Source organism: Pygocentrus nattereri, chromosome 12 (genome assembly GCF_015220715.1).
Source record: "Pygocentrus nattereri isolate fPygNat1 chromosome 12, fPygNat1.pri, whole genome shotgun sequence".
NCBI classification, from domain to species: domain Eukaryota; kingdom Metazoa; phylum Chordata; class Actinopteri; order Characiformes; family Serrasalmidae; genus Pygocentrus; species Pygocentrus nattereri.
The window spans coordinates 3,645,067-3,670,738 of NC_051222.1; the positions used below are offsets into that span (position 1 = coordinate 3,645,067).

At 41.0% G+C, this 25,672-nt stretch overlaps 1 protein-coding gene across 3 annotated transcripts in view; it reads right to left on the minus strand.

Moving 5' to 3' along the window:
- Nucleotides 1-478: 478 nt before the first annotated feature.
- LOC108443649 (ribonuclease inhibitor-like) overlaps nucleotides 479-25,672 on the minus strand; it is a 48,538-nt gene continuing 23,344 nt past the window's right edge. For all 3 annotated transcript variants that reach the window (XM_037543587.1, XM_037543588.1, XM_037543589.1), the window contains 2 exons: nucleotides 25,619-25,665; nucleotides 479-2,987 (listed from right to left, as the gene is read on the minus strand). In XM_037543587.1, coding sequence (XP_037399484.1) covers nucleotides 2,464-2,987; nucleotides 25,619-25,665 — 571 coding nt within the window. In that variant the 3' untranslated portion in view covers nucleotides 479-2,463. The remainder of the gene's footprint in view (nucleotides 2,988-25,618; nucleotides 25,666-25,672) is intronic.

The window sequence follows — 25,672 nt, forward strand, 5'->3', positions numbered from 1 at the left end:
ATAATTGTGGAGGGCGGTGTATATATTAACCCGCTAGCTGTGAAACAACTCACTAGTCATAGTGCATTAGCTCCACGCTAACCTGCTAGCTGTGAAATAGCGTGTTAGCTCTATGCTAACCTGCTAGCTGTGAAGTAGCATGTTAGCTCTATGCTAACCTGCTAGGTTTGAAGTTACGTGTTAGCTCCATGCTAACCTGCTAGCTGTGAAATGGTTTGTAAGCTCTATGCTAACCTGCTAGGTTTGAAGTTACGTGTTAGCTCCACGCTAACCTGCTAGCTGTGAAATGGTTTGTAAGCTCTATGCTAACCTGCTAGGTTTGAAGTTACGTGTTAGCTCCATGCTAACCTGCTAGCCTGTATTTACCCTGAAAGGTGTGTAGTTTCACTTTCAGCTCAGTCGGTTTCGTCTGTGCAGCTGTAAATAAATCAGACGCGACTTTATCAGCACTTTATTTTATTAAATGATCATAATTCTGGGAGTTTAATCAGTTCTTTATTGTAGATCTTCCACTGGTTCTGAACATCGTCTCCATCTGAATCTCCAAACCAGAGAAACACAGACTGAACTGCTTTATAAATGAGGCACAGCACAGCCAATCAGAACACAGCTCATTTACATATATCAGTCTTAAAGACACAGAAACGAATACAGACGGTTTCATTATAAATGTAACGTGGCGAACGGGGAACTATAAGTTGTATAAGATTAAATAATGAAATAAGACTAGTGTAGCCAACTACGCCACTCTGGGAATTGCACCCAGGGAATTTTAAGTGAAGGACACAGTAAGACTAAGATTTCCCAAACAAAAGTTTATTTAATCAAAATCAAATTTAAATCAAACTTGATAGATAGATAGATAGATAGATAGATAGATAGATAGATAGATAGATAGATAGATAGACAGACACACACACACACACACACACACACACACACACACACGACAACTACAAAAATAAGCATTTAATATTAACAGCAACAACAAAGTAATTCTAGATTGATCAAACTAGGAAGTTTATTAATACTACAATTATTAAAAATAATATAATTAACATTAAAATCTTTTGGCTGCCAGCTGATTCAATAAAATACAATACAAACAAAAAAACCTGTAGGGCAGAGACTCACCAGGGGAGGCAGACCACCTTCAGCAACACCAAACATCTCAACACAAGTCACCCGTGCAAAGAGAAGCAAACCAAAATACACAAACTCCCAAAAGTAAAGTGAACACAAAATAAGCCACGCCCCCTGGAGCTCTCAGCACCTACAGTACAATCAACCCAACTCAACACCCAAAAGAAAAGAACAGGAGACAACGGCTGCAGTGCCGCTCGGCTAGAGAGTTACTGGGCTTAATCTTAGGCCCCGCCAAAAAATGGCTTGAACTACACAAAGCTGTTACACTGAATGCACCAAGTGCACAAAACAAGCGCACTAGTATTTCTCAGCAGCCAAATCCCCCAGAAAAAGAGGATAACACAAGGCGATGGCAACCCACAGCAGATTAACAGGATAGCTGCAGCTTAGGCTGTGATAGGCCAACATACAGCTGCTCTGACGTTCAGTTAGTTCTTAAAACGGTCACTAGGGGGCGCCCCAGTCCCCCCAAACACATTAATCACACAGAACAGCCAAAAGAACAAACATTAAAACACCAGCCGCCGCTCAATAATGCGAGTGCCCGACGGCCTAATGACCGCTAAACGATCAGCGGCGCTTTAAACGCGGGCGCCGGGAGTTTCAAGGCTCCGTGAGGCGAAACGGCGGCTTATCCCCGGATACAGGCCGCTTATAGCGCTTATACAGCGGGCGCGTCGGCCGGCACCACATTCACTGGCCCCACTGATGACCATAAACAAACAGGAGCTGCAGCGCTGCTGGATCAAAGCCAAGAGCTTCAGCAGACGCGACTTACTCACGGAATGAATGACGCGCCGCAGAGAAGCCTCCTGATTGGCCAAGCGCCGTCGGCCCCAGCAGGTGAGGAACAAACCAAACAACACGCTGAAGACACAAGCAGCGCCATGAAGCTCCCGACGCTCCAGACACACCTGCACGTTTACCTGAATGCTGGAGCGCGCGAGGCTCAGGCAAGGACGGTTGAACGGAGGCCAGACACACACACACACACACACACACACACACACACACACACACACACACACACACCTCAGAGCAGAGCAGTGACCTGGAGGGGGAGGGGGGAACCAAAGGCAGAGACCATGAATACAATCCCAGAACATTAGGAAGCGGCAATATTAAACTACTACCACCACCACCAATAATAATAATAATAATAATAATAATAATAATAATAATAATAATAATAATAATAATAAGCCACATGAAGAATGAAGATAAAAATGATGTAAAAATGAATCTTTACACTGTTTTACACATAAAACCACACAAACCTGATATTTTTATGGTTTGTGTTTCACTCAGGAGGAGATTTTATTTTAAACACACTGAGGAGTCGTAATAAATATAAAACCCAGCGCAGAGCGGTTCAGTGAATGTGGTGCTGAACGTGTGAAGGTGCGTCAGTGTTTGATCATCAGAGACGCTGTAGAAGGACAGAGAGCCGGCCGGACAGTCCACATACACTCCTACTCTCTCACTGGACGGTCGAGCAGAGAGTTTAGTGCTGTTATTATTGTGACAGACAGAGTAACTGTTATTAGAGCAGCTCAGAATCCAGGACTTTTCATTCCATCCAAACCGACAGTCCTCTCTGTCTCCTTTCCTCCTGATTGATTTATATGTTGCTGCTATTTCAACCGTCCCGCTCCTCTCAGCCTCCCAGTAACAGCGTCCAGTCAGACTCTCTCTACACAGAACCTGATACCAGAAATCAAATCTCTCTGGATGATCAGGATACGAGTGATCATCCCACACACGCTCCACCTTCCTGTTCCCGTCAGACAGAGAGAGAAAACTGTTCACTGTGTTTGGATCCAGAGTGAAGTCACAGGAATCTGCACACAGGAAGAGACATTAGAGAGAGAGAGAGAGAGAGAGAGAGAGAGAGAGAGAGAGAGAGAGAGGGAGAGAGAGAGAGAGAGAGAGAGAGAGAGAGAGAGAGAGAGAGAGAGAGTGAGAGAGAGAGAGAGAGAGAGAGAGAGAGAGAGAGGAGGGGGGGGGGTGTTCGCGAGAGAATGTGTGTGTGTTCGCGTGCGCGCGAGAGAGAGAGTGTGTGTTCGCGAGGGAGAGTGTGTGATCGCGTGCGCGCGCGAGAGAGAGTGTGCGTCTGTTGGAGTGTGTGTGTGTGTGTGTGTGTGTGTGTGAGTGTGTGTGTGTGTGAGAGTGTAAGAGCGCGGGTGTTGGTTTGTGTAGTTTTGTAAGGACCTCTCACAGCCCCGGTTCTGGACTGCTTTGCTTGGGGGGGCAGTAAAACCTAATGAGGGGGCATGTTGATTGTCGTGTTTTTGAAGCCAGAAATATATTCAAGGCTTGATTTGTGCATGAATGATGACAGCCAAGCTATTGATACTGGCTTAAAGTGATGTATGAGGTAAAGAAATAAAAACTTAAACCCCAATGATTAAAAAATACATGTTGATTATGTAAAAGGAGAAAAAAGATGATCTAATTGTATTTCATTTTAATACGCCCCCTTAATTAAATTGCCATTACTAATAGAACAACTCTATTTCTTGAAAGGCTTTAATACTAATTTAAGTCAAAGCTGACAAATGTACCTACACACAGACTGAGAATACTCAAACGTGGAAATAGGAATGAGTGAGAATATTTAGATTATTGGGAAATTAAAATATAAAGAAAACAAAAGAATACACATTCTGTAAAAAAAGGGGGGGGGGGGTATTCATCACATTTCTATTTTGAAAAAGAAAAAAATATGAAAGTACATAAAATAAGGAAAATTTTCTTAACTACTGCACTTTAATGGTAAAAAATCTGGTAAAGTACTGAAGTTTTTATTGATGTTATGAAACGTACTGGTACAATGCAGTATTTATGCACAGTATAACAAATTATGTAAAGACTATAAGTGCAAATGAACAACAGTAATCATATTTTCATTGAACACAACTATAAACCTATATATTGTGGCTGTAACACTCCTGCCTTGCAACGAGAAGGTCATGTAAAAATAATGCCAAGTTAAAAATAACGTAACCAAACAAACTATATACAAAAAATGAAATCTCTATATGCACACTGTGGATACAGTTATCTAAAACCTTTAGCTGAGCCTGTATTCTAAAATGAACTCAGAACTAAGAATTTACAGAAGCCGTCTTCTGATTCTTTTAGCAAATAATCTGACAAACTCCTCCATATCAAGCCTATTGGTTATTGGCTTTTCATGGCCCAGAATCACTACATTTCTTTTTCTGTCATGCAGCATTGTGCGACGAAAGGGAGTAAGAACTCTTGACAGTGTAGAGAACGAGCTTTCACACGATGCTGAGGATACACCCATCACCAGTGCGGTCACATAGAGAGAACGCAGGACAGGAAACGCTTCTTTATAGGCCTGAAGATGATTGCACACTGTTGAAAGGTTTGCTGATCTTGTCAAGAATTTATTCTGCAACATAGGCGTTGCCACGTTTATTTCATTTCTCAGGATGTTTGTGTCAGTACCTATAAAGTTGCTGTAGGGGCTCTAATATGGCCAGATCAAGAAAAGAGCCATCGTGTTTATAACAGTGAATGTAGGGAATTTCTCTACCAAGTTTTCTTTGAAGCAGAGTCTGCACTCCACCTTTCAACCCACTCATTACAGCTGCTCCATCATAGCACTGACTTATGATGTGATCAGAACAGTAACCTCCATCAGAGAGATGCTTTAGTATTTGATCAGTTATGTATTCAGCATCTAGCTGATCTAAGTCAAGTAAGCCAATAAGATGCTCTTCTGGAACAGAATTCCAGATGAACCTGATCATTAGGGAAAGGTTCTCTACATTACACCTGTCTCGGGTTCCATCACTCTTTATACAAAAGCCTGCTGTGTCTGCAGTGTCATATTTGTGTTTAATCTCAATCAAAACCATCTTTGCTAGCGTGTCAATGATCTCATTTTGCCCATCTTTCCATGTATATTTTGCATTCTGAGGAATATGTTTTGCTATATCTGCCAATTCAGGGTCTTTGGTTAAAGTATATTCAAAAAGCTTGATGAAAAGTCCAGCTGATATGTCGTCATTTTGACTCGAGTCCTGAGTCGACTCCTGGGTACCACGAAAAGGCAGTTCATTTACAGCCAAAAACCGAACCACATCCGCTATGCTTCGAACATAGTAGCGGTTTTTCTCTGTCTGGGTTGGACCCAATAGACCAGTGATGGTGTCACCGCTTGACTCTCTCTGTTTCTTTTCTGCCCACAAAGCCAAGCTCGTACATGACTCTGACTGGATGCGTGCTTCTGAAAGCCTTTATCATTGTCAAGTGCCGCTTTCCAGTTTGTATAGCCGTGCTTTGTGAATGCTAAATCTCTCTCATTTTACCCTCAAATATACGACACGGAAAGCAAAAGCATGCATCAGTTCTTACAGAACACTCAAGCCATGGCCTGGACCGATACCAGCTCGGATTAAAAGCCCGTGCTGTGTGGCCAAAAGTTCGCTCTGAAAAGCATTTAATACTGGCTGTGATGGCGAGGAAGCGTTTAAACCATGAGCCGCGACGGCTCGCGCGGGGGAAAGAGCACAGTCAGCTAACGCTGGTGGTGTTTGACATGGTGTGGAGGAGCCCTCGGGTGTGACACTCACACGGTCAGTTGATTGTTTTGAGATCAAAAAACGATGCATTGTAAGTGTTTCTACAGTTTATATTTATTAAATGAAAAATGCACAGAAAGACATCAATAAACTTAAGCCTGTGCTAGGAGAACCAAGTTAGCCTAACGGCTAACGGCTAATAAAATACTTTAAGCAACACCTGTGTAAGAGGTAAGTAACACTAAAGCAACGAAAAACCACAGTTAAGCAAATATTACCATGACGACGTCAGTTTAAACTCAGAAGAGTGTTTACCAGTATACCTGCCTCTCGCTCACACTAACAGAACATACACTGCCCAACTGAACTGTTTGGGGCAGTCTGCCCATTTTTATATGACTCAAAGAGCCAATCAGGAATAAGCAAGGAAATATCTTCACGCTGTAAAGCAAAATGCATTTTTGTGATTGGTTCAGAGATCATTTTAAAAATAGCCGTTGCTTGCATTGTGCTTGGGGGGCAAAGACACAATTTGGGGGGGCAATGCAGTCTGTAACTGTAGAACTACAGAGAGAAACTATGTGGTCAGTGGAGCTGATAAAGTGGACAGTGAGTGTAGAAACAAGCAGGTGGACTTAATGAAGTGTCCGGTCAGTGTAATGTGTGAGGACAGGCTGATGTGCTCATTTTAAATGGTTCTCTGTTGTGGAACTAAAAGTTTCTGATCTGCTTTATTTCTGTGTTTCAGTGTTGACGCTGCTCTGGAAGACGAGTCTCTCTGGAGACCTGATGACAGATGACCCTGTTAGCCCATAATGAAAACCCCACAGTGGCAGGAAAACCCATCTGTGTTTATCTGCTATAAGGAGCTTTAATATGGAGATGCAGGGAATTTAAAGATGAACATTCACTGTGAATGAAAACAAGATTAACTGATGTTTTCATTTCTAGTCTTTTTCTGAAACTTCCACATTGATCCTCATGATCATATATTTACAGAGAGCAAATGAGAAAGACCAACTACAACCACAAGAACAGCGTCTGACGCAGCCAGTCAGATCACGGCTGGAACCACGTTCTGGATTTTATTCCTGTTTCTGGAACGTTGCTGAGACAGATGTGTTTCAGCCTTTACTGCTTTGAATGAAGCCCAATACAGTGTTCTGCTTAATCAGCACATCCTGGCATCGTACCACACAGTCATGTCTGTGTTTGTGTGTAAAGTGCCAGTAAACCATCTTTGTCCTTCTAACACAGCGTAATGACCTCATTCCTGTCCTGTGTAATCAGCGTCCTGGTGGAGCAGGTACGACCTTATGAACCACATTCTTACTGCAGGTGGGAAATTTTCAACATGTCCCTAAATACCAGCGTCAGGTGAGGTTGATGTGTCCAGAGTTTAAGTTGGTCTAGAAGAATCTGAAGTGATATTTTTAAACATTTCCAGCTTCTCTTTAGAGCAAAGGGAAAGGTGGTCCCTGTAAACACGTTCTAACTGGTTTGATACGGAATGTCCTCATAAGACTTAAAAACCTGCGTGTGTGTGAGTGTGTGTCCTGCAGCGGATCGGTGGCGTCCTGAGATGGTGACCTGAGATGAGCTAACAGCTAATGTTAGCAGCCATTTAGACACAGTAATAGTGGTTTATAAGCTGGGTGAATCTTCAGAAGGTGATAAAAGCCTGAAACAGCATGTTTCTCTCATCACTCACAGTTTATAGTCCACACAGCTGGACGGCTGGATGTGCAGAGCTGATAAATGTGGCTGGACTCTACGCTCAGGTTACGGTTCTTCTGTGTTTGTGTTTTGTGCTGCCTTCTTTAAACTATACAGGTGGGCTCATAATTAGAAACGCCGGTGTGGTGTTTCCACAGTTAGCAGAGCTGGACTAAGACTAGGTCACTCACTCTACGAGTAAATAAAGCTGAGCTGAACAGCTGAAGGCCTAAAGGTGCTCTGCAGATTTAAAACATTGACCAGGGCAGCGTTTAGAGTAACACCTGTTCATGATCTATATGTGAGGTCTAGACTGACGTTTTAATAAAGTGATGTTTTAATTACATTCGGTAACATTTATACTACAAAAATTAACGGTGGCATTAAAACAGTGTTTGGTTCTTTTACTCGTGTGACGTTTTACACACCTTGTAGATTTTAATATGAACACCAGCTTCATTCCGTCTGTAACTAATAATAATAAATGAATTGGTTTGATCAGATAAACACCACTGAGGTGGAGGAGCTTAACTCAGAGGCTTCATTGGAGTTCAGCACCGTCACTGTTACACTATGAATGTGTAAAACTGATTTACAGGCTTGATTTGTCTCATTTATTCTGACGTATTTTTCCTGTTACAGCAGCACAACTGAAATATGGAGGAGACTCGACCCAAAGAACCCGGTCTGTAGTGTAACTGAACAGCACAATGGAAGAAAGACACATAGATGAGTTCAAAGGTGAGAATGTGTCTGAAGGTCTTTCTAAATGTTTAATTGAGCTGTAAGAGTCTCAGTAACAGTGGAACACCTTTTACTGTGAATGATATTTGACCAGTTGATCTCAAAGGGGGTTTAAATGGTTTAGTAATTAAGATGAAGGTTAGAGTTGATTAACCAACAGTAGAATGAGGTGAGAATAAATGTTCAGAGAATCTGTTTGAGAAAACGTCGCCTTATTTTCATTTCATTTATCTTTTCTCTGACGTCTTTTAGGCTGTGGTGTATTTACAAAAGTAAATATGGAGAAAGGAAGTTTTATTCTGGAGTATGAAGGACGCAGATCACAGGAGGAGATTCAGACTCTTGGGGAGCGAGATTTCAAACACTGTGGGGAAACTGAGCTCTCAGATTTTATAAAGTAGATTAATAAAGATTCTGTTCTTTTCTTTCACTTTCACTGGGCACTTGGTCAACGCCGGTCCAGATCCCAGTTAAAAAACAATGAATAAATTGTAGTAAATGGTAAAAACACCTGTGTCTGTTCAGTAGATGTGACTAATGTCTAGTTTATGAGAACCTGGTTGGGTTTATAAGAGCTGAACGTGGCGCTGTTTAGACTTTATATGTAGTCGGTCAGTGATCTGCTAGCTTAGCTGATCTTTGCCTGGTTGAATTTAAGACTTTATTTAATATTTTCTACAGGACTAATGTTGATGTTCTCTATACACTGATTTTTTTCTTTTATCGCTCTAGATAAATGAAGACGTGAATCAAACGAGAACTACAGTTTCTTTAAGAAACATCACACGTCATGACCATCTGGAGACCGACATCCCGGTAAATAAATATTTGACCCTTTGAAGTCTGTTCCTAATTAGATAAAGCTCAGTATTGAGTCCTGCTGTGTAGGACTGAGGCTGTTGTGAGGGGGATGTTTTTGTACAGGCGACTCCAGGCGGCTTTATAAGAACAGGGTTTGGTTTGTGAGGATTTGGTACAGAAATCAGTGCCGTGTCCTGAAGCACTAATACTGTGATTATTACAGTGCTCGTAACACTTTGAGGGTTATTCAGATATCACTTGATATTAATGGTGTTTAAACTGCGCTCTGCATGACCTACATATGATCAGTCGGCGAGGAGTTTGTGTTTGAGTGACGTATTCAGAGTTTTTCTGTAGACAGACTCAGTAATTATTGTGACTGTAGATGAAGTAGATAAAGCTCAGTATTGAGTCCTGCTGTGTAGGACTGAGGCTGTTGTGAGGGGGATGTTTTCTATACCTGACTTAATGCTGCTTTATAAAAACAGGGTTTGGTTTGTAGCGACTGAACTTCAGGACACTGTCTACACTGAAAGCAGCTCAAACAAAGGCGGAGATAGAAAAGTAAAATAAAAGATAATCTGAAAACTAAAAACACTTCCTCTGTAATTATGAGAGGAAGATCAGCTTTAGGTTTCACTTCTTTGATCTTTGAGGAACAAACACTTTTTATGGCTTGGAGCTGTTTCTTATTGAAGCCTTCTTTTGGGGCTTTTAAGTAGTTTTGGGGCAGTTTCTCTTGTTTTTCCAGCCTCTTTCTTTTTGTGTTCTTTTCTTATTTTTTCTTTTTGTTTAAACACTCACCTGGGCTAAGTACCATTCTGGTCACCCCTCTACAAAGGTGGGACAAAGGGCTGCTCTTTGCCATGGCCTTAAGTAGAGGAGTCCACAGGTGTACCAGGTTGGGCCTAATCAGCATGAGGGCTTGTGGGAATCGGAGTTCTCTGTGCTTGTGGGCCTCGCTGTTGTTGCCCTCTGCTGGCGGCCGACGGCGCAGTCTGATTATTCACTGTTACTTTATCATTATTTATTATTCACTGTTACTTTATCATTATTTATTATTCTCTGTTCCTTTATCATTATTTATTATTCTCTGTTACTTTATCATTATTTATTATTCACTGTTACTTTATCATTATTTATTATTCTCTGTTACTTTATCATTATTTATTATTCACTGTTACTTTATCATTATTTATTATTCACTGTTACTTTATCATTATTTATTATTCTCTGTTACTTTATCATTATTTATTATTTACTGTTACTTTATCATTATTTATTATTCTCTGTTACTTTATCATTATTTATTATTTACTGTTACTTTATCATTATTTATTATTCTCTGTTACTTTATCATTATTTATTATTCTGTTACTTTATCATTATTTATTATTTACTGTTACTTTATCATTATTTATTATTTACTGTTACTTTATCATTATTTATTATTCTCTGTTACTTTATCATTATTTATTATTCTGTTACTTTATCATTATTTATTATTCACTGTTACTTTATCATTATTTATTATTTACTGTTACTTTATCATTATTTATTCTTCACTGTTACTTTATCATTATTTATTATTCTCTGTTACTTTATCATTATTTATTATTTACTGTTACTTTATCATTATTTATTCTTCACTGTTACTTTATCATTATTTATTATTCTCTGTTACTTTATCATTATTTATTATTTACTGTTACTTTATCATTATTTATTATTCAATGTTACTTTATCATTATGTATTATTCACTGTTACTTTATTATGAGTGATTTACATTAAAATGTTAGTAGGACAAACTCACGACTTTATTAAGAGCAGTGTTTGTTGTGTGAGGGCTTAATGAGAGACTGGGAAAGGTCTAACATGCTCATCAGTACCTAAGAACTACCTTTAAACCAGTTTTAGACTCTACCAGAGGATTAACACTTACAGTAGGATATCCAGTAATATGTGTCTATTGCGCTTACGCTGCTCTGTGTGTCCCTGAAGTGTTCTTTGTTTATAAGGTCTATTCAGGGAGCTGCAGTGAGATTATGGAAGGATTCTTAATATATATTGATGGAGCTCAGTCTTTCTGTATGGTGATGGTTTTAACATTACATTAACAGATTTGTGTGACTGTAGAGATTCTGAGGAGGAACCTGGTGTTGACAGTAATGCAGAATTGTGTCAAGACTGGCTTGTGAGATTATGTGCAGTATTCCTTAAAGCCATTATGATGAGTTTGGTGGGGGGTGTGGAAAAGAGAGACTTCCCACTGAAGTCAATATCACAAAGATATATGTGTAAATGTCCCACCAGCCCTCATCTGAGTAGGTTTTCAGCACTAACAGGAGAAAGATGGCATAAATACTGACTGACAGGATGATCTAAACCCCAACCTGCAGGCTGAGGAGCTCCCATTTGAACATGGCAGCTGCATTTTGTGTTTATTTGTGTGTCTTTATCTTTATTAAAACTAGTTGGATTATCTGAAACATTTAAATGAGACAAATTAACAAAAACAGAAGAAATCGAGTGAGGGGCAAATACTTTTTCACAGCACTGTGAGACAAAAGAGCAACTGGAGATTTCAAATAATGTAAAATGCAGATGTTGCACCACTGCATGGATTAATTCAGTTCCATCAGCAGCGCTGACAGATAAAAATAAATGAAATAATCAATAATCAATCAAATATCTCGGTCCATCCATCGCGTACCAAGATGATCAATACCGGTTAAAATCTGTTTATTTGTAGTCGTTTCCATTTTAATGACACCTTTAAAACAACCTAATTAAAGTGAATCGTGTTGGAGCTAAACGTCCAGTGCAGTGTCTGTCAGCTGATCCATGTTGATGCTCCATAGAAACCAGCCGAACTGTAGATCAGCTGTCATGATTGGCCCCTCCCAGTCCTGTCCATGTGTTCCTGTTTTTGTTTTTAGTCCAGCCCCCTCGTTTCATGACTCCACCCCTGATTGTTTCCACCTGTGTTCCCACCTGTCCCTCATTTACACTGTGATTATTTAAGCCCTGTGTTTGCCACTAGTTGTTGCTGGTCTTTGATTGTAATGATTGTGCTTTGCTTGTTCTGTTTGTTCTACTGGAGCGGTTTGTCTGTTTTGAGATTTTGTCATTTCTGACTCTCGTGTGCTTCGTGTTGGATATCTGAACCTGGATTTGCCCTTAATAAAAGTCGCTCATCTCCGCATGCGTCCACCTCCTCGCTCTCAACCGTTACAAGCTGCTGACGGATTCACTCAGGCGGCTTATTCATATTGGGACACAGCTGATTTGGAGTTGACACACAGATGATATTAGCCTGATTTATCATTATTAAATTAAACATGAGCTCTTGATGAGGTTTCATTTCTAATTAATGCAGAAATCGCATTGTGTATAATGGTCTGTGCACAAAAGCTTTTTATTTGGTGGTTTCAAGATGGCGGTGCGCACAGACACAGCGGCTCCAAGCTTTCTGTTACGGTGCTTTTCTTTTGTGTTTTTGTTTATATGTTTGTTCATTAACATCACATTTAGTACCGCAAATCCTACCTACAGCCACCAGGACCTTCTGAGTATTGGAATTACTGCATAATCGGGCCGTTACCAGTTTTCTGCATGTGCGCAGCGTACCGGAGGAGATAGCCAGGAGACCGGGCGCTCCGTGGTTTGTTGTCGGCTCTGGCAGGCGGCAAGAGGCGGAGGAGACACAGGAAGCAAAAGCGCGGCTGCCAGTCTGACCTAACAGCTAGGCTAAAGAAACAACCACACAAGCCAACACTACCCAGCGTCTTCCTCACCAACACCAGAGCCATCACCAACAAACTGGACGAACTGAACCTCCTGATTTCCACCAACAAATTAATCGCTGACTGCTGTATTTTGGTCATTACGGAGACGTGGCTGCACTCGCTTGTCCCGGATGTAGCCATTGAGCTAATAGGCCGCACAGCATTCCGTTGGGACAGAAACAAAGACTGCGGTAAATCAAAGGGAGGGAGGTTATGCATTTACGTCCATAACAGCTGGTGCACTAATGCCAAAATCAGTGATAGACACTGTTCTTCTGATTTGGAGTACTTGACGGTTAAATGTAGGCCCTTTTATATCCCTCGTGAGTTTAGCGTTGTCACGGTAACCGCTAAGTACATTCCACTGGATGCTAACGTTAGCATCACATTATAGCTGGCGATTTTAATAATGCCGATTTAAAGACAGTTCTCCCCAAATTCCAACAACACATAAAATGTGCTACCAGGGGGAGAAATACATTAGACAAGGTCTACACAAACATCAAGAATCAAGAATCATTCCGTCTGTAACTAATAATAATAATAATAAATGAATTGGTTTGATCAGATAAACACCACTGAGGTGGAGCAGCTTAACTCAGAGGCTTCATAGGAGTTCAGCACCGTCACTGTTACACTATGAATGTGTAAAACTGATTTACAGGCTTGATTTGTCTCATTTATTCTGACGTATTTTTCCTGTTACAGCAACACAACTGAAATACGGAGGAGACTCGACCCAAAGAACCCGGTCTGTAGTGTAACTGAACAGCACAATGGAAGAAAGACACATAGATGAGTTCAAAGGTGAGAATGTGTCTGAAGGTCTTTCTAAATGTTTAATTGAGCTGTAAGAGTCTCAGTAACAGTGGAACACCTTTTACTGTGGATGATATTCGACCAGGTTGACAGTAATGCAGAATTGTGTCAAGACTGGCTTGTGAGATTATGTGCAGTATTCCTTAAATACGCCCCAAAGCCATTATGATGACAGTTTGGTGGGGGGTGTGGCAAAGAGCCTCTTTCACACAGGAGTCAACATCATAAAGATATATGTGTAAATGTCCCACCAGCCCTCATCTGAGTAGGTTTTCAGCACTAACAGGAGAAAGATGGCATAAATACTGACTGACAGGATGATCTAAACCCCAACCTGCAGGCTGAGGAGCTCCCATTTGAACATCACAGCTGCATTTTGTGTTTACTTGTGTGTCTTTATCTTTATTAAAACTAGTTGGATTATCTGAAACATTTAAATGAGACAAATTAACAAAAATAGAAGAAATCGAGTGAGGGGCAAATACTTTTTCACAGCACTGTGACACAAAAGAGTAACTGGAGATTTCAAATAATGTAAAATGCAGATGTTGCACCACTGCATGGATTAATTAAATTCCACCAGCAGCGCTGACAGATAAAAATAAATGAAATAATCAATAATCAATCAAATATCTCGGTCCATCCATCGCGTACCAAGATGATCTGTACCGGCTAAAATCTGTTTATTTGTAGTCGTTTCCATTTTAATGACGCCTTTAAAACATCCTAATTAAAGTGAAGCGTGTTGGAGCTAAACGTCCAGTGCAGTGTCGGTCAGCTGATCCATGTTGATGCTCCATAGAAACCAGCCGGACTGTAGATCAGCTGCTGACGGATTCACTCAGGGGGCTTATTCGTATTGGGACACAGCCGATTTGGAGGTCACACAGATAATAATAGCCTGCTTTATCGTTATTAAATTTAACATGAGCTCTTAATGAGGCTTCATTAATTAATGCAGAATCTGCACTGTGTATAATGATCTGTACACTAAAGCCTTTTATTTATTTGTGGAATCTGATGTATTTTTCCACAATTCCTGTTTTATTATCCCAGTTTTCTCCCCTGATAAACTACCTGTTAATGCACTGGATGTTAATGCATATGGAGCCTGTGTAGTGGAGCACCTTCTGTTTGTGTTTTTCTATGTGGGCTACGTCAGTAATTAGGATGGGAGCAGGCATATATACAAACACCTTGGGGTCCTGGTGGCAGGTTTTGGTTCATTGCTGCTAGGCTAAGTCGATGGGTATCTTGGTGCCAGCGTTCCATCTTGTTGGAACTGCAGGTTCAGTCTCGACTACGTTGATCCAAGTAGCCTGGAGAATCAGCAAAGTCAGCACCAACTGCAGCGTCCAGTTTACAGCGCTGGCCTTAGTACCCCAGACTGACTACAGCGTACACCCTGGGCCAGCTGCTGTTCTCTTAGCACTTTAATTATTCAGTTTTTATGAGTTTTAATTGAGACGCTGCTCTAACTTTTAAAGAAAGTATTTTACTGTCTAAGCTGCCCTCTAGCCTGTGGTCATACTGTGTGTGCAGACAGGTATTTAGTGTCTTCTGAGCCACTGGCCAGAGTGGGTGTATTGTTTTAGTTATTATAGTTATTATTTAGTTATTATATTACTAAAGCAATGCGCAACTACACTGTTATCCGATTTATATTATTATTATAGTTGTGTACATGTAATGTTTTTTCCAAAAGTAGTGGGATTAAGAATTAAATCACTCCACAAACACATAATCCTAAATTTATTGTAATGATTAATTTGCATGTACAGCCAAAAGTCTGATCCAAGCTCCAAGTAATCAGGCATCAAAAAAACAGGTCACCTGTTGTAGTTTGAAATACTTTGGTTGCAACGCTATAAACCGTTCCATGCATGACTTTAACTAACAGCCATCCGCACTCTTCCATATGTATTTTTTTCATCCCTCGTTCCTTGTATCGACTTCCATACTATCCGCTGTGCAACTATCCTGCGTTTCCTTCAGGAAAGGCACATTTCTAGTTTTTACGACTATTATCTTTCCTTTAGTTATAGTCCAGTCTGCGTGGGGTTAAGTCTAGTCCAGGGAGTTTGGGAGGAATGTTTGGGGATGGACTGCAGTGTTCACTTGAATGGTAGAAGTTTGCAGTGCAGTGAGCTTGGAGTGATTAGCAGGTGTTGCTGGATTGGTGTTTTTTTCCTTTTTCTCTTTCGTTGAATCGATTCACGCGTCATTGAGAAAATGATCTTCCGTCATCGTCCCCCTTTACTCTAAGTACAGTTAAGCCCAGAAATATTTGCACAGTGACAAGTTTTGGTATTTTAGCCGTTTACCAAAACATATTCAAGATACAGTTGGATAATCAACATAAGCCTAAAGTGCAGACGCTCAGTTTTAATTTGAGGGTATTCACATCCTAACTGGAGGAAGGGTTTAGGAATTACAGCTCTTTAATATGTAGCTGCCTCTTTTTCAGGGTCCAAAGGTAATTGGACAATTATCTCAAAAGCTATTTTGTGGGCTGCATGGGCTGTTACTTCATTAATCCATCCTCACTTAGGAAAGTAAAAGGTCTGGAGTTGACTCCAGGCATTTGCATTTGGAAGCTGTTGCTGTGAACCCACAACATGCAGTCAAAGGAGATCTCAATGGAAGTGAAGAAGAGCTTCATTAGGCTCAAAAAAAAGAACAAATCCATCAGAGAGATAGCAGAAATGTTAGGAGTGGCCAAATCAACAGTTTGATACTGGTGAACTTGGGAATTCAAAAAGGCCTGGACGTCCACAGAAGACAACAGTGGTGGATGATTGCAGAATCCTTTCCATGGTGAAGAAAAACATTTCACAAGAAGACTTCATGAGAGCAAATACAGAGGGTTCACCACAAGGTGCAAACCATTAATCAGCCTCAAAAATAGAAAGGCCAGATTAGACTGTACCAGAAAACATCTAAAGAAACCTGGAACTTCTGGAACAGCATTCTTTGGACAGATGAAACGAAGATCAACCTGTACCAGAATGATGGGAAGAAGAAAGTATGGAGAAGGCTGGAATGGCTCATGATCCAAAGCACACCACATGGTTTGTAAAACATGGTGGAAGCAGTGTGATGGCATGAGCATGCACGGCTTCCAATGGCACTGGGTCATCAGTGTTTACTGATGATGTGACAGAAGACAGAAGCAGCCGGATGAATTCTGATGTGTACAGGGATAAACTTTCTGTTCAGACTTAACCAAATGCAGCAAGGTTGATTAGACGTCGCTTCACAGTACAGATGGACAATGAGCCAAAACTTACTGTGAAAGCAACCCAGAAGTTTTTTAAAGCGAAGAAGTGGAATATTCTGCAATGGCTGAGTCAATCACCAGATCTCAACCCGTTAGACCATGTATTTCACTTGCTTAAGACAAAACTTAAAGCAGAAAGACCCACAAACAAGCAACAACTGAAGTCGGCTGCAGTAAAGGCCTGACAAAGCATCACAAAGGACACCCAGCATTTGGTGATGTCCACTGGTTTCAGACTTCAGGCAGTCATTGCCTGCAAAGAATTCTCAACAAAGTATTAAAAACGAACATTTTATTTATGGTAAAGTTAATTTGTCCAATTACTTTTGAGCCTCATTTCAGGGGCTTTGCAGAAAAATGGCTGCAATTCCTAAACATTTCATAGGATATTTTTGTGCAAACCCTTTAATTAAACCTAAAACTCTAAACTTCAGTTGCTTCTTGTTTCATTTCAAATCCAATGTGGTGGCATGCAGAGCCCAAATCATGAAGATTGTGTCACTGTCCAAATATTTATGGGTCTACCGGTATAAACCAGGGGGTGGTGGAGTCTGGTACACCATAACGGGCCACCACATATAAGTGTAACTGTATATTTCTGATTGGGCCAAAGTCAAAATATGAGTAATAAACATCTGTAGAGGTTAGCATAAATGCTAATACCCTTAAAGACAATGCTAGCTAGCTTACTTTACCTTTTGGACTCTTTACAAAATGATTAATCTACAAATAGTAGTTGGCTCAATAATATATGGCTGTAGTTTATATTCTGGGGAAGTCTGTGAACGTGTAATAGTGCAAACTTGAAGCTGAATTTGGGTTCTTCTTCACCAGCTTCTCCTTCAAATTTTCCGTTCCACCTTAAATGACACCACAGTTACATTCTGACGTCTGTGTAAATGTGCATCATTTAAGGTGGCGTGGAACATCTGGACAAGAAGCCACCATCAGCTGATTGTTCTCGTGTTCTTTGTGTTTCTCTAGTGTAAATGATGATCTGTTGTTTGTCTCCATGTTTAGGTATAAAGGGAATAAACACATTGCTGCTGTTGAGTCTGGTGCAGCTGGCTAACGGTAACGGCAGCAACCAGACAAGCAGCACGGCAGGAAGGAGTGATGCTGTAAACACGACCGTGCAGAGGTTCATTTGTAGAAGGTTGTGTCTCTTAATCCAGCTCCCCAGAGCACCTGATCCAGCTAATGAAGGGCTCCATAATCAGCTAATGAGCTGGATCAGGGCTGTTCTCTTAAGGAATACCTGAAACTGTACAGAGCTTCCCAGGTAGGGAATATGTGTGATGTCACACCAGGTGATGTGGTTGTAGCCTAAGACTTTAAAAATGCTCTGATCTCAACAGAACGGTTTACTGGCTCTTAAAGCACATCCATCAACATTACTTTAGAAATGACTGTGACTTCTTATTTATATTTAAATAAAAACCCTGTTGGAGTTTTGGAAAATAATGTCCCAGCTGCCTGTTTTCCTGCCTAACGTTACCTTTATAAACACATGTTAAAGTGTGGAAGACTGAAATTATTCATTTGACTTGCTGACTAAGCAGGTCAATAACCAACAACATGTTCATGCAGTTTGATGATGCAGCGGAGATTCACCCCGATCAGTGATGCCCTGCAGCACATCACAACATCCAGACTAAACAGAGGAACTGGAGACAGAATTCCTCAGTTTTCATAAAGGTATCTGTATCCAAATGGGGTTAAATAGTGTTATGGCAGTGAACAGTGGCATGTTTTCCATATTCATCAGACACTATTCACACAGTTCAATTAGGACTGGATGACTGGAGTTAGAATCTATATGATGTTAAACGGCCTGGAGGGTCTTCACTGGCAGGGGCTCCAGTAAAAACATCATTTAAGCTGTTAGACAGTCAGAATACAGTCAGACTCAGCACAGCAATGTGGTCCTGGTCTCAGTTGGGTGATGAAAACAGACAAGCTGCTAAATGCTGTGACTACACATACAAACACAGTTGGGACTGTGAGGCTGTCAGAACTGATCGTCCTGTTTTTACAGCCATAAAGTGTTTTACTCTGTTTTACTTTAAAATGTTTAGAAACTAAAGAAACAGTTCACTGAAAAATCACATTCATACAGTTTCCCCCTCACAAGCCTCACGAGCCAAAACCTGTTTGGTGTCTGAAGTTTGCTTCTTTAGCTTTAGCACTGGAGCTACGAGGCTAATTTAACCTGTTAGCTACATTAGCTTTGTAGCTCTAATACTAAAACTAAAAGCAAAGTTCAGACACCAAACCTGTCTCGGCTCATAAGCTGTGTAGATGTTCTTCTGCTGTATAAAGGAGCGTTCAGCCTCTTAAACTCCCTCAAGCTCACGTTTCATTACGTCTGTGAAGCACTGGGACTGAAAACTTCTCTAGTCTGAACAATAAGCTCCACATTATCAGTCTGCACGTTTAAGAACACCATATGTTATCACAGCTGACCAATCAGTAGCAAGGAGGTCTTCTCTCTAGTCACTCATCCAACCAGGAGGAACGGTGGGCTTTGGCTGTTTTCACCTGGAGCTGAACACACTTTACACACAGACCACCAGACTGACCATGAGAAACTCTTATTCTGGCTTCTTTCTCTTTCTGTTTACTTTAATGGGGTCTAGAATTGATGCTGCAAAGCAGGATGAGTCTTTAGGAGGACTGGTCAGTGATGACCAAACAAAGGAATGAATATGCGCAGATGATTCACCACACCTGTGTTTGTGGGTCAGGACAGTCAACCAGGTGAGGAGATGACGTGCGACTCAGGTTTGTAAAATAAAGGTTTTTATCCTCAAATTACTGTCAGAGGCGTTTTTGAGCTTTAAGTCCTGAACGTCATCTTCAGTGTTACAAATGAAGTGATATGTTTATATGATATGATTAAGATAAATGGAAATGTTTAGCCACACAACAGTTTCTAGAATTTATAGAGTATTTTAAGATTTTCTTTACAGCTGTAGCTTCATAACATTAGCACTAACTCTTACAGGAGCTACAGAAATGGAGCATAAAGGTCTTGGATGAAACATCTGAATGTCGTGTTGTTTTAGAAACATATATATACAGTTAGGCTGATACTTTAACTCACTGATCTGCGTATTCCAGCACATTATGGAAGTTACTGTATACTGAGCAGGTGATCATTCTTAGGATTGGTTATTTTAGCTCCTGAGTTAATGCTGTGCAGGCCATGGAGTCTCCTGGTAGCCTTTGCAGTGCTTGTGCTAACAGGCTAAACATTTAAGTAGTAGAAGAGAAACTTTAGAAGCCAAAGGAGCACCTTCTTCTTCTTCTTCTTCTTCTTTCGACTGCTCCCTTTAGGGGTCGCCACAGCAAATCATCTGCCTCCATCTTGCCCTATCCATTGCCTCCTCTACTTTCACACCAACCATCTCCATGTCCACCTTCACTAAATCCATAAACCTTCTCTGAAGGCTACCTCTTCTCCTTCTACCCGGGAGCTCCATCTCCAACATTCTTTGCCCAATATATCCACTATTCCTCCTCAACACATGTCCAAACCATCTCAACCTAGCCTCTCTGGCTTTATCTCCAAACTGCTCCACCTTCACTGTCCCTCTGATCTGCTCATTTCTAATCTTGTCCAGCCTTGTCACTCCCAACGAAAATCTCAGCATCTTCATCTCCGCCACCTCCAGCTCAGCCTCCTGTCTTTTAGACAGAGCCACAGTCTCCAGACATCATAGCAGGACGCACTACTGTCTTGTAAACCTTCCCTTTCACTCTTGCTGCTATCCTTCTGTCACACATCAGCCCTGACAACCGTCTCCACCCACTCCATCCTGCCTGCACCCTCTTCTTCACCTCTTTCTACACTGTCCATTGCTCTGGATGGTTGACCCAAGATATTTGAAGTCATCCACCTTTACGACCTCTACTCCTTGCATCTTCACCTTTCCACCTGCCTCCCTCTCATTCACACACATGTATTCCGTCTTGTCTCTACTGACCTTCATTCATCTCCTCTCCAGTGCAAACCTCCACCTCTCCAGATTCTCTTCCACCTGCTCTCTACTCTCACCACAGATTACAATGTCATCTGCAAACATCATGGTCCATGGAGCCTCCTGCCTGACCTCATCTGTCAACCTGTCCATCACCATTGCAAAAAAGAAGGGGCTCAAAGCTGATCCCTGATGTAACCCTACCTTCACCTTGAAAGCATTTGTATATTCCCAGCTCTCAGGTAGCTCCTCACTGCCCCCAAGGGCCTGTTGCTATTTTTCCCTGAACTGCCTGCAACCATCCTCCTCCTTCAGCTTCCACCATCTAATCTTTGGCTCTGTCTTCACTCTCTTCCTCTTCTTTGTTTCTAATCTCATTCTACAGCCAACCACCCTATGATGCCTTGCTACATTTTCCCCTGGTACCACTTTACAATCTCCAATCTCCTTTAGGTGGCATCTCCTGCTAAGGATATAATCCACCTGTGTGCACCTCCCTCCACTCTTGTATGTCACCCTGTGTTCTTCCCTCTTCTGAAAATACGTGTTCAATGCCAAAGGAGCACAAAACCTTCAAAAATAAACTGGCTTTACAAAATAATCACTGTAGACATTCACACACCAGCCACTTCAGTGAGCCCACTTACTTGTTTCTACACTCTGTCCATTTTGTTACCCTGTTCTTCAGTGGTCAGGACCCCATGGACCCTCACAGAGCAGGTACTATTTGGGTGGTGGGTCATTCTCAACACTGCAGTAAAACTGAAGTGGTGGGGGGGGTGTTAGTGTTGTGCTGGTGCGAGTGGATCAGACACAGCAGTACTGCTGGAGTGTTTTAACACCTCAGTGTCACTGCTGGACTGAGAATAGTCCACCAACCAAAAATATCCAGCCAACAGAGTCCTGTGGGCAGCGTCCTGTGACCACTGATGAAAGACTAGAGGATGACCAACACAAACTGTGCAGCAGCAGATGAGCTGTCGTCTCTACAAGGTGGACCGACAAGGTAGGAGTGTCTAATAGAGTGGACAGTGAGTGGACTGTGTTTAAAAACTCCAGCAGCACGGCTGTTTTGAACCACTCGCACCAACACAACAATAATACACCACCACCCTGTCAGTGTCACTGACCCACCATCCAAATAATACTTGCTCCTAAGAACTGGCTAATTCTAGAAGTCTGTAATTAGTCTTATCATAATCTACAGAGTGCACCTATATGGTAAGATGAGCTGATAAAATGGACAGTGAGTGTAGATATGAGGAGAAGGGCTGAATGAAGTGGTCAGTTTGTGTACATGTGGTGTAAAATATAGAAAATATAAGTTTAAACAATTTAAAAGACAAAAAGCCTGTGAAACATTAGATGAACCAACACTGGAGTTCGGCAGCGCAGCATTATATGAGGATGAGGACTCGTCATTTTGTACACAGGGTCTTTTAGAAAACCTCCATGACAGCAAAGCACATTAACATGTGTTGTTCACTAGGTTAACTACTCTAGCTGATCGTTCCAGAAACAATGATTTTTCTCTTAAAAGCTGACTGTTTTCACATCGTGCCCTGAGGAGAAAATACCTTTATAGAAGATGATGAGTCCTCATCAGTTGTGGTGATAATTCATTAGTTAATCTGAAGGGGCAGCCTCTGTTACTCTAGCAACACAAAAACTTTCAGATTTTTTGACTGTTTATAAATAACAAAAATACAAGTCTATTCTTTTATGCACTGCAAAATTTTGTGCAACATAGGTTTTTAAAAAATAACACCAGGACTGTCACCTAATAAGTAATCATACAGTCCAGCGCTGTCACCTAATAATCATACAGTCCAGCCCTGTCACCTAATAAATAATCATACAGTCCAGCCCTGTCACCTAATGAGTAATCATACAGTCCAGCCCTGTCACCTAATGAGTAATCATACAGTCCAGCGCTGTCACCTAATAAGTAATCATACAGTCCAGCGCTGTCACCTAATAATCATACAGTCCAGCCCTGTCACCTAATAAATAATCATACAGTCCAGCCCTGTCACCTAATGAGAAATCATACAGTCCAGCGCTGTCACCTAATAAGTAATCATACAGTCCAGTGCTGTCACCTAATAATCATAGAGTCTAGCCCTGTCACCTAATAAATAAGCATACAGTCCAGCGCTGTCACCTAATGAGTAATCATACAGTCCAGCGCTGTCACCTAATGAGTAATCATACAGTCCAGCGCTGTTACCTAATGAGTAATCATACAGTCTAGCCCTGTCACCTAATAAATAAGCATACAGTCCAGCCCTGTCACCTAATAAATAAGCATACAGTCCAGCACTGTCCCCTAATAAGTAAGCATACAGTCCAGCGCTGTCAGCTAATAAGTAATCACACAGTCCTACATTAATTTCAGTTGATGTCTGTTTATTATTTTGATTTCATTATTATTGTGATTTCCTTCTCTGTGGTTAACAGTGTGTTTATTAACTGTTACTCCCATATCAAATTAGTCAGAATACAGATTCCTAATACATGCACTTGTTCAATTTACTGGAAGCACTGATTGAAAACCACATCGTGATGTAATTTATCGCTCTATCATTCTATCATTGTATCGTCCAGCCTTTACACACATTCAGCAACACACAACCACTTCAGTGTCACGGCTGTGCTGAGAATGATCGATTATGGTGATTAATCTATGAATAATCATCTATAATGACTGATCAATCTATGGTGGTCCCGTTTCACTGTTCACTGTTTATTATGTTGTTCCATGTGTAACATAATGATTTTATGGTGTAAACTACTGGATAAACATACCAGCCAACTCCTCACTGATGTTTCACATTTTAAAATATTCATGCCGGCCTCACAACAAACCACTTTTCAAGCCATTTCACTGGCTCAGACAAATTTCCAGTGTCTGAATAAAATCATGACAGTCCTGCTAGAGTCGCGTCGCGCTCACGTCATCTCGATCGTTTAGTGTGAGGTGGTCAGGAGCCGTCTTAATTCAGTCTCTTTCTCACCTGGCTCTTTTACTTTTTCAAGTTCACTGAGCGAACATTGATGTAAGGAAATGGGCAGACGACTCTAAGAACAGCTTTACTTGTAACGGGGAGCGAGGAGGCGGACGCACACGCTGAGATAAGCGAGATTTATTAGGGGCAAATCCAGGGTCGTAGTCAGAACAGTCCAGGTTCATAAAGCCGATGCGTACAGAGTTAGGGTATGAAATAACAAAGACTAGAATCCACACAAACAAAGACCAGGTACAATGAAACAACGATACAATGACTGGCAAACGCAAGGGGCAAACACAGGGCTTAAATACACGTAACAACGAGGGACAGGTGAAAACAATCAGGGGCGGAGTTACAAAACCAAAACACGAGCACATGGACAGGACTGGGAGGGGCTAATCGTGACATTACTGAAGAAGCATCAATGTTTTTTTCTCTCTTACAGCAGCTTCTTATTTTGTTTATTAGCTTTTATGGTTTAGATCATAACACCCACTCAACGATGCTGAATCACTGCATGTTGTGTTGATGTTTAAGTTTTTATGTTGAATAAAAAAGTAACGGCGTGTTTTACAGGTAAATAATAAAATTCTGGGTGATGATCTGCCAGAATATACAGCTCTACACGGAACTGCTCTGAGCCTCAGATCTTTACATGCCCAGTCAATGTATCTTTCCATTTGTACCACTACAGAGTGTAGAAGAAAAAATGGTTTCTCTGCTAGTAAACTTCCACCAGGTGCATGATGGGAAATACTCTCAAAGCTCTAGTTGCAGTTTTACAAATAGTGACCCTGCAAGATCCCCAGTCTTTACATCATCATAGTCAGAGACTGAAAGCTCTGTGATTGTCTTGAGTTGTGAGAGACTGTCAGACTTTAGTCTGTTTAAAGTCTGTTTAAAGCCTGTTTATAATCTGTTTAAAGCCTGTTTAAAGCCTGTTTAAAGCCCGTTTAAAAGCCCGTTTAAAGCCTGTTTAAAGCCCGTTTAAAGCCTTTTTAAAGCCTGTTTAGTGTGTTTAGTCTGTTTAAAGCCTGTTTAGTCTGTTTAAAGCCTGTTTAAAGCCCGTTTAGTCTGTTTAAAGCCTGTTTAAAGCCTGTTTAAAGCCTGTTTAAAGTCTGTTTAAAGTCTTCCAGTGTGTGATTTCCTGTTAGGCTGTGAGCAGAATTTGGAAAAAGGGGGCAGAGCTGATCCTTTGATCTAAGGGATCATGAGTGTCTTTATAAAGAAAGGTAATTAATTTAAAATGAATCTGATTAAGAATATCTTAACATCAGAGGAAGTCACTGATTACAGTGAAACTTTCAGAGACCTGATAAATTCCTTATTCACTCTCTATAACGCCTTGTTACGCAGCGTCACGGCGCATCATTCATACACCTGATTATTATTTAAGTCCTGGAGTTTTTCTCTTCCTGTCCTTGATTTAATGGTCAGAACGGTGTGTGTGGTCAGTTTATCATGTCCTAACCGTGTGGTCTGAACAGGAGCATCGTGTGTTTTTATCTCCTGATATTTAAACTGGAAAATGTCCTGACTGGACTGTGAAAGTTCAGACGTCTTAAAGACGGTAGAAAATAAAATATCAACTGATGAACTTAATATATGAACTTTCTGTAACACAGACCTGTTTTCATCTCCAGATCTCTCAGAAAGGAGTTCCAGTGTTGTAGGATTATGTCACGATTTTCACAGAAACAAGTGTGTGTGTGTGTGTGTGTGTGTGTGTGTGTGTGTGTGTGTGTGTGTGTGTGTTTGACTGTATGTACTTACATTTCTTCAGTCCTGGTTTGATTCTGTTTTCACCTCCATGTTCCACTCTAAACA